Source organism: Siniperca chuatsi, linkage group LG17 (genome assembly GCF_020085105.1).
Source record: "Siniperca chuatsi isolate FFG_IHB_CAS linkage group LG17, ASM2008510v1, whole genome shotgun sequence".
Taxonomy (NCBI): Eukaryota; Metazoa; Chordata; class Actinopteri; order Centrarchiformes; family Sinipercidae; genus Siniperca; species Siniperca chuatsi.
The window spans coordinates 13,877,106-13,887,035 of record NC_058058.1 but is presented as its reverse complement, the minus strand read 5'-3'; the positions used below and the strand labels follow the sequence as shown (position 1 = coordinate 13,887,035).

The 9,930-nt window shown below is 41.0% G+C and overlaps 1 protein-coding gene across 1 annotated transcript; it reads right to left on the bottom strand.

Moving 5' to 3' along the window:
* Positions 1-304: 304 nt before the first annotated feature.
* Positions 305-9,802, bottom strand: gmpr (guanosine monophosphate reductase). The gene is made up of 9 exons (XM_044170707.1): positions 8,837-9,802; positions 4,527-4,646; positions 3,924-4,007; positions 3,626-3,799; positions 3,453-3,534; positions 2,751-2,857; positions 2,006-2,048; positions 1,719-1,878; positions 305-1,226 (listed from the first exon to the last, which is right to left on the bottom strand). Exons 1-9 carry the CDS (start codon positions 8,921-8,923, stop codon positions 1,046-1,048), a joined length of 1,038 nt encoding a protein of 345 aa, XP_044026642.1. The 5' UTR covers positions 8,924-9,802; the 3' UTR covers positions 305-1,045.
* Positions 9,803-9,930: the final 128 nt, after the last annotated feature.

Sequence of the window (9,930 nt, the reverse complement as noted above, 5' to 3'; positions counted from 1 at the left end):
CAAATCTTAAGACGCCCTTGATTTAAAATGTCAGGCACAGTGGAATCAAAGTTGACTTAAATGTGACTGTTTAATATGCACAGTGTAACTCAATAATTAATAAAGTGTATCCCAAATATGTCAAACGTTTGGAATACATAAACTCAGAGGTCTTCATGTTCATCTGGCTCAGTGTAATCTTCCCGACACACCCAAAATACATGCACACAAACACTAAAGAGAGGTGCATTATTATGTTGTCTGTCATCAGGAATATGATTTGCACACTTTGGAGAAAATTCACAGAATGATCAACACCGCCGAGGAAAGTAGCAGAAGGTCCTGCATGCAGTTTATTGCAACATGATTTCTCCAGTGACAGTTAAAGGGTGACATCTCTGGATCTTGCATGTTGATTCTTGCATTTATTCCAACATACAGTTCAGCAGTTTCCCCAAATGATCTTAGCACGAGTATCAGCCTCCTCCTGCTGAGTGTGTTTACATACATCAATGTGTTTCACATAGCTCACATTCTTGTTTTCTTCTTGTTTAATCTAGAAATATCCCGACTTCTGTACATACCCAAGTTAAAAGAGTATTTTGAAAGATCTGATCTGAAGTGCTCATGTCTCAGTAGTCTGGCTCTCTTATTCCCATTTCCCGAAACTGAGAAGAATTTCTCCAAGCTGTATTAACTGGAACATGACATCTGCATGTGCCTATTCAAAGGTGAAATTAGGTGCATTCAATTATGGCATAATATGGTGTCTCTAAGCATGTAAATGCACTCACTGTAGGATTAGGTTGATTAGAGTGCTGTGATTCTTCTGGGTGAATGTTTTCAAGTCAAACTTTAAGTTTATTTTAATCACAACCTGCAGGAGACTAACAGCTTTCTGACAGCAGATATCCTGAGAGGAACAGGTTGGGTGATCATGTAGAAGTGTCTGTGTGGGTTTTCCCGTATGTGTTACACCACTGTCCTACTATTGCATGTTTAAACTCTGCATAGTACATGTAAAATGCATATCATGCAGCCTGTGTGTGGACATGTGTACGCCCTACTAAGTGAACATTTGGCTGGACTGTTGTGTGACACGGATGAAGGTTGTTCTCCTGCTCAGCTCTTTGAGCTTGGTGGCGCCCACGTAGGTGCAGGTGGAGCGGAGGCCCCCCAACACGTCATGGATGGTGTTTTCCACGTCTCCTCTATAGGGAACCTCCACTGTCCTCCCCTCAGACGCCCTGGGAGAAGAGGAGAGAGGGGAATGTAGGAATAGGGACATTTTGTAGTTAAAACAGAAATGACTGTCATTGATAAAACTCACAGTATGTGCTTATTCACCTCTCACACCTGCTTAGAATACATGTATGAAAAGCTAAATACTCTGTAGCTGCCATGAACACATGGCCACAGTGTGACTGTTCAAAGTGGATTGATTAATATGTCTTGGTTTTACAATGCATATTGTGCAATTTTCTTTTTAAAAGGCATAATTTTGGTATCATACACTTTGTGGGATTATTATGGCACCTCTACTAGCCAATGAGTACAATTCTTTGTGTCCATGTTTTGAGTCATCAGGGCTATCTACATGTGGCACAATAGAAAAAAGTTCTTAAAGTGAATACATATCAAAAGTTATATCAAGGAGAATAGGAATCCTTAGAAGCATATTGGTTGCCAAATTTATGAACTCAGTAATTATTACACTTCTCCTGATATCAGTCTCTCACCTATACTCAGCAACTCCACCCATGTATTTATTCATGGCTGTATCAGAGCTCATGCCGTAGAAGAGTTTGTATTTCTTGCCGTTCTTCTCAATGACCTCCCCAGAGCACTGGTCATGGCCTGCAAGCATTCCTCCCATCATTACAAAGTCAGCCCCCGCACCTGAGGAGCAAAGGCAGAGGAGTCTCGGTGGTTCGACTTGTAGAACAGTATGGCACAGTCACACGTGACCCAATATGTGACTCACTTAAGTATGAAAAGAACAAAAAATTGTGGGTTGAATACTTACCAAAGGCCTTAGCTACATCTCCTGGGCAACTGCAGCCCCCGTCCTGAGAGAAAGCAGAGAAAATAAATACATGTCAGTCATATGGCTTGAATCAGAATCACAGGTCCAAAAGGTTTTCTTATTATTCTAACTGGCTTGGAAGACTGAGGATGCCCTCTACTGGCTGCAGCCCAGTATTATCAACATTCAATACTAGAACCTTTATGCAACAGCATGTTATGGACTTAAAATAAGCAAATAAACTTCTTTGAATTGATGATTATTACCCAGGCTATCATGTTGATCTACACTAAGGATTAGGTTATAGATAAGGTTTGGATAGGCTGCACACACAAATCAATAGCTTGAAAAAAGCAAATGTTCTCTTTGAAGTGCAAAATAACTCAACTATATTGTTGTACTTTCTTAGTCGTCATTTTTATTTCAACATCCTCCATATCTGAAGCGTATTTTGCTGTTAAGTCCAATACATCCATGACAGGCCCCTTTTCTTACCTTTGAAGGATTACCTTTTGCCTAACTTGACCATAGTTACTGTAATTCAATTTTTGTTGGACTGATGCACACCAAACCCTGCGTGGCTTCCAATCCACGCAGAGAGGAACTGAGACAGTAACTCCTCTCCACCAGCAGAATAAAGTAGCTGTGACAAGTACAGCACGCTTAATATACACTCTACATAATACTAACTTCAGCAACTCTGTCTGTGCCTTGTTATTTTTGTGCACCGTGATGTGGGACTTACAGAGATAATGTGTCCTTTGAGTCCATGGGCTGAGTCTGCACACTCTATTACAGCACTGAGTTGTGGGTAGCCCACTCCTGTCTTGATCCTTGTCGTGCACACAGACCCTGCAACACACAGTTCACACATTAGAGATGTCCATCTTCATGTAACTATCCCTGTCTGTGTTTAATTGCTGCTGCTGTAGCTACAGGAACCTGCTGTCTTTCAGATCTAGTGCTGTCAGTTCAGGTGACTATTCTACAGGCTGGAGATAAAAGTAAAGTATGTAAATGCTAGGCCTGTAGGAGATTTGGCAAACAATAAAACAATTGATACTTTTTTCTCGTTAAAAAGTTGTAATTTTATAATGGTTCTGCTGCATTAACACAGGCTAATCTACTGGCAATAAAACCATGTTTTACTCTATTTACAACCTAAGAGTTGTCATTCAAATCCTGCAAGTGGACTATGCAGCACTGGCTCTATATATGAAGGAAACATACACTGTGTACATACAGTAAGAGGCACTTTATCAGTGTATGAAGTAAAAAAGGCTACAAGTCAAACCTACAAAAAGGGTTTCAAGTCAAAAAAACAGCATGTCTCTGTCCTTCTGGCTCATGTTTCTGTGTTTATATATGAAGCCTGTGCAGTTTTGTGTTTACTTGGAGGGAGACTCAGACTATTAGCAGACACACTTAGCCAGTTGTACCCACCCACCTGGCCCGATGCCCACTTTGATGATGTCAGCACCGGAGAGGATGAGCTCCTCCACCATCTCCCCTGTTACCACGTTACCAGCCTGCAAGGCAGACAGCATTAGCCCTAAGACACAATCTTACAGCACATCCCATAAGTCACAACCAGCCAAGGGGGTGAACCATCTCTCTCACCATGATGGTGTGTTTAGGGAACTTTCCTCTGACCGACTTGACAAACTCCACAAAGTACTCAGAGTAGCCGTTGGCCACATCCAGACAGATGTACTTGAGGGCAGGGACGGCCTCCAAGATGGCACACAGCTTCTCGAGATCTGCATTGCCGCTGCCTGAGCTGGCAGCTACATGCTGTGGAGAAAAGCCACATTTGCCTTTCGGAGGAGACCATTACAAATGAAAATGTGTGTAATTATGTTCATGTTGCTAATGAGGAACCTACTTTAAAAAAAAGGGCAAACATTGGTGATATTACCTCTAAGCAGTCTGGATGAGTAGCAGCAAAGTTTTTCCAGTCTTCTACAGAGTAGTGTTTATGAATGGCTGTAAAGAGGGTGTGCTAGAAAGAAAGAAAGGATTTAGATATATAAGCAAATTTATATAAAAATCCACACTCCAATTTTTGTCTATTTATTTACTTTATTATTTACTTCTTCCTGTTACTCAGCATGGTTTCCCATCTCCAGTCTTTTTTCAGACACAAGAAATTGCTTTCTTCTGGCCGTTTACATGCAATATGTTGTCAAATCAATCAGTTCATAACTTTTGATATAAAGATTAGCCTACAGACACTTTGTTTTCCTGAGTCAATAGGTGTTACAAAAGAAAACAAGCAACATCCCACAAGCTAGCAGATATCTAACTGCTTCTAGGACAAGGCTGTGAATTTATGTTTTTCCCAAGGCTCCACACTGCATCTTGATATTTTTTTTTATTTTTCGTGATTCTATGTCAAATACTTGCAAAGAAATCTCAGTGGAAGAACACATAGAGATCTTGGCATGCCCACACAGAGACAAATGCACAAACACAATGACGCTGTTAATTATTTTTCATCCATTCAGTTCTGTTAACTCACTTTGCTGAGGACCCGTGCCATCTCAAACGTTCCTGTGGTGTCCATGTTGGCAGCGATGATGGGGATGCCAGTGTAGGTCTGTTTGGAGTTGCGGAATGTGAAGGTCCTCTGAAGGTCCACCTGAGGGGGGAAGAGACATGAGTAGTTATGGAGACGTGTTTCATGAACAATAATCATAGCCTACTAGAAAAGTGTTTTATGTGACTGATGAATAATTTTTCTCTAAAGCTGACTGAGGGACACTGCAGATTTTCTTGAAAATGGGAGCAGCTCATGTGGCTCATGTTCTGAGTCTGTCTGGTCCTAATGCACTGAATCATTTAGATTCAATAGTTATAGCTAGGGTTAGGGGGGATGCTGCTTACTCACCAAACTTCATTCATAAATCTTATATTTTCGTTTACTGTTGATGTACAAAGGCACTCACGTAGTGAACTCGCTTATTTTATATGTTTTATAAATCAAGAGGGTCTTACGGTTAAATCGGCATGGATGATTGCCAACAAAACAACGCTTAATGTCGACGAAAAGCCAATCTATTGTAAGGTACAGACAGAAGGGAAAGAGAGAGAGAGAGAGAGAGAGAGAGAGAGAGAGAGCCGCAAACAGCTGTTTCTACGCGCCTCCCCCTGCTTCTCTGTTTGGGTAGTGGAACAACATGACAGACAGGCTGAGGGTTTCATTCTATCTCTATCTCATACAAATCCCTCTTGTCTTAATATTTCTCTCCCATAAGGCTTGCACGGAACAAAAGCGCGTCCCGTATCAGTTCAATACGGAACAATTCCGTATTTTACGGGACGGTTGGCAACCCTAGTTATAGCTTAGCCAGTGCTGCTGTAATGTGATAAGCAGGACTCATCTATCTGCTCCCTTTACAGGAAAGTATTTATCTGCATCGATGAGGCAAGTCATAGCTATGATTCCTTTCAAAGATCTGCCATAAATAAATCTTATACCTGTGAGTTAACATGACTTAACCGCTGGACTATTAGCAGCGCAGTATGAGTGGAGTTTACACATAGGTCTACATGTGGTATGTTCCTTTAAAGGGACTCACAAAGAAGTAATTCTTCTTCTTACAAATGAAAAGTTGAATTCAAAAGCAATTTGGCTCAATTCAATACGTTCAGGGGTTTTGCTGCTACAACCTTACTTGGCATGGTACGACCGCTAGCTTATGGTGGCTAATGTTAGCGAACTTAAAGATACATTTTGCTAACAGACATTAGTCAGTACATTGACTTTGTGACTATTTTCTACTTGTGTTATGGTTACATTACGTTTTAGCATTTACCATTATCTTGTAAATGTCACTTGTGGCCACAGTGTCCGCTTTTAGCTGAAGTATATCGTAGAGAAAGTATATCGTATTAACATGCTCAGAACTCAGTATGTTAAGTTATTATGCCAAACTGGAAACATATTCGCTACAGGGAAGGTAAGATGGGTGGTAGATTGATATAAAGAGGGTTATAATGGAAAGTGAAACATGTGAAGTGTTTTAAGCCTTAATTCTAAGCCTTCAAAATGATTCCATTTACTTAAATCTAACAGTTTCACAGTGCTGAATGCTTTTGTTGCGTACAGCCAATACATGTATTATGCAAAACTACTGCAGCTGTGGAAATATTCTAACAGTACAAAGTGTGCCATAACCTTTACGCTGGGATCATTTTCAGAGCCACAGCAAGAAATGAGGCTATAACTCATGATAGCGGGACTAAGAGGAAAGTGGTGAAGAAGTATGGATGAGAATAGGGGGTCCAGTCGTTAGTATCCATTGTCTTGCTGCAGCAAATCAATATAGGCCTCTTAGTACAACACACTGACTCAGCAGGATTTTCCAGTCTAGTCACCAGTAAATCATCACCAAGTAGCCTATGACACATGGATCCAATGGCCTCAGTTATAAGGCATTCTTAGGATTTGATGCTATGATTTTGACCACTTAACAGAAGCACTAAAAACAAATGGCATTCTTCTGTGTCAGATATTAACTGTAGATAAAATCTGTATAATCTTTGGATTAAATCACCCCCCATGTGTGAAATACATGAATTCTCTATTATAGAGAGAGGTTTTGGGGTTATAGTCTCAAAACATCTGGCTAAGCTGATACAGATGTGCAGCCATACAATTTGAAGGACCTAAATGCAGCACATTTACTGCCATCTTTTATTTATTGCCATGTTGCTGGTGTTTTTGTTAACTCCAATGGTGCAGTCAGCATTCACATCAGACGTGAGAGCATCTGCAAAAATATTAGATCAAGTCCAGATTGAAGGGACACGTTTCTGCTCAATGGTGGTGCATCAATGCTTGATTACCGACCAGCTCAACGTGGAGTCTGTTGTTATGGATGCAGTTTATCCTCCATGATGTTCATATACCCTCCCCCCCTCTAAACAACTTTGTGGATGTCTGGTAAGCTTAGCTTTAGCAGGTGGATTTCTGCTCCTGATAAATGCAGCAATAATTCAAACGAGAAGTCAGAATGTCAACAGATGGATGCTTTCGGAGTGCATGGAGATTTGGCTACAGTATATGCTGCAATAAAGTCATATTGGTTAAGTTATTGGCATCTAAAATCATGTAAATTATTTTAGGTGTTTTCTTTATTATTTAGTTACTGTAGGAAAAGAGGATTTGATGGAATGTCAAGAATGAGGTGAGATGTTCAACAAATGTGACAAAATACAGAAACGGTTTTTACTACACTCCGTAAACATCAGTGCATGCTCAAGTACTGGGTGTTCTCTGTGCTGCTGTGTCAATGTGTATATACATTTATATACAGTGGTGTGAAAAAGTGTTTGCCCCCTTCCTGATTTCTTATTTTTTTGCATGTTTGTCACACTTAAATGTTTCAGATCATCAAACAAATTTAAATATTAGTCAAAGATAACACAAGTAAACACAAAATGCAGTTTTGAAATGAAGGTTGTCATTATTAAGGGAAAAAATCCAAACCTACATGGCCCTGTGTGAAATAGTGATTGCCCCCTAAACCTACTAACTGGTTGGGCCACCCTTAGCAGCAACAACTGCAATCAAGCATTTGTGATAACTTGCAATGAGTCTTTTACAGCGCTGTGGAGGAATTTTGGCCCACTCATCTTTTCAGAATTGTTGTAATTCAGCTACATTGGAGGGTTTTTGAGCATGAACTGCCTTTTCATGCCACAGCATCTCAATAGGATTCAGGTTAGGACTTTGACTAGGCCACTCCAAATTCTTCATTTTGTTCTTCTTCAGCCATTCAGAGACCCTACAACAACATCCAAAGAACTGCAGGCCTCACTTGCCTCAGTTAAGGTCAGTGTTCATGACTCCACCATATATATATATATATATATATATATATTACCCTGATATCTCTGTGGCATATGGAATGTGTTCTGGCTGACTGTAACACACAGTACTATTTTTAAACAGGTTTTCTGAGAAGTCGCCCGTGTCTCGTGTTGCTTGCCACTTATCAGAAGCCAACTCCCGCCTACTTCTACCTTCCACCCCAGATCTAGTGCCACTACATCAGTATCATGATCTTGGGTCGGTACCAGTCCCTGATCTAGTGACACATAGATAAGTTGAGGTAGTTGTGAAGATTAAACACAACGAGGAGAGGGTTGTGGTTGCTAGATACACTGTGGCCTGTTATACCTGCTTATAATGACAAAGATTGATGACAAAATCAAGTCCATTCAAGTCCAAAATCTTCTTTTTTTAATCTTGGACTCTCCTCTTTTCTTTTGTTGTTTTCTCTGTCAGTTATTGTTAATAGCCTCTGTCTGACACAGGCTAGCCTTGTTTTCTGTCACCTTTAAGAAGGTCACTCCGCTGTTACATTCAAGGTAGCTTTTTTTGCTCACCAAAGTACAAAGGCAGTGTACACCTACTGGCTTTCACAAAACAACACAACAAGGAGAAGCACAAATATAGGATTATACTGAGTGTGCACTTTTCACCTTTAGTGAGTCATCCTTTCAAGATTATGGGGTTAATTAAATGTATTGCTGCTGCTGCTTTGTAAATAAATATGGCCAATTTTTTAATCATGATGATATGAGCGTGGCAAACAGGCTTAGAAGGTCCCAAAATGTTGCTCTTCCTGCCATCCACCCTCATGTATAAATAGTTAACATATCTCTATTGCATCACCCACCATAGAGGCCTAAGCATAAGTGTACTTCCTGAATGTAACAGTAACAGATTACACTCCTCGTGAGAAGTATCCTGGTCTGATTGGACTATAGCTGTAAAATTTGGGTCACATTATCAGAGTACAACTAATTAACATCACCAACCTCTGAGCGACTCTTCAGGCTGCTCCTCTTGGGTCTGAAGAGGACATCCTTAAAGTCCAGCTTGAGGTCTATATCCACGCGAGGCATCTTGGATGCCCAGAACACTGATGACCAGGATGAGGATGATGCGTATGCGGAGGAGAATCCCCTGAGGAAGGCTGCAGTAGCAGTGGTGGTCGCTGGTCCCAAGCCCCAACCACCAAACCCGAACCTCCAGGCGGCCAGTGTATTTATGGCAAAACGGGGCTCAGCCCAGCTCCGGCCCCCATGGCTTTATTTGGGCCTGGACTCCCTCTCTCTCTCTGCCTCTCTATCCCCCTTCCTCTCTTTCTCCCTCCACTGCTCCAGCGTTCTCTCTCTCCCCCCTCTCCTTTTTGCAGAGTGGCAGCAGCAGAAGTGGCCAGGCTGGCAGGCATGCCTGACGCATAGAGACACACACACACACACACACACACAGACATGGTAGCACTGCAGTGGTTTGTGTGCTGCAGTGCTAAAGAGCACACCTGCTGTCCAGTTGGGGCATTGCTGCCTAAGATATTGGCACAGAGAGAGGGGGAGACAGACAGAGGGAGAATAACAGCAAAGAAAAGAGAGAGGGGGAAAGATGTGGAGACACAGAGGAAGACACTGTAAAGCAGGAAAATGATGTTGTGCGTTGATGCACTAAAATGGAAAAGTCATTTATTAGTAACGGTAGATAACATAATGCTTTGTTGTTTCTTCATGTGTTTTTATCTTTCCTTGATCGAGTGTGGGTTTTTTTTATTGTTAATGTTAATGGTCCGTTGATCTGTCTTTTGTTCAGCTTTAGTATTATGTCAACTATGCATCTCAAAGAAAAGACTGAAAGACTTTGGTCTTGAAATACTTTGTGCATCAAAGTTTAATCCTTTGATGCACCAACAACTCTGATCCCTAAACAAGTCTAAAAACGTGTTGTATGGTCTATTATTGTATTCTGTGTTGTATTAAAGATCCCCTCCACTCATAAATGTGTTCTGCTCATTTTTTAACTTCACTGTGCAGATGTATGTGCAGAGTTTGACACTAGAAGGCTGTTTTAACATTCATCTGCTGAAGGGGGGAAAGGT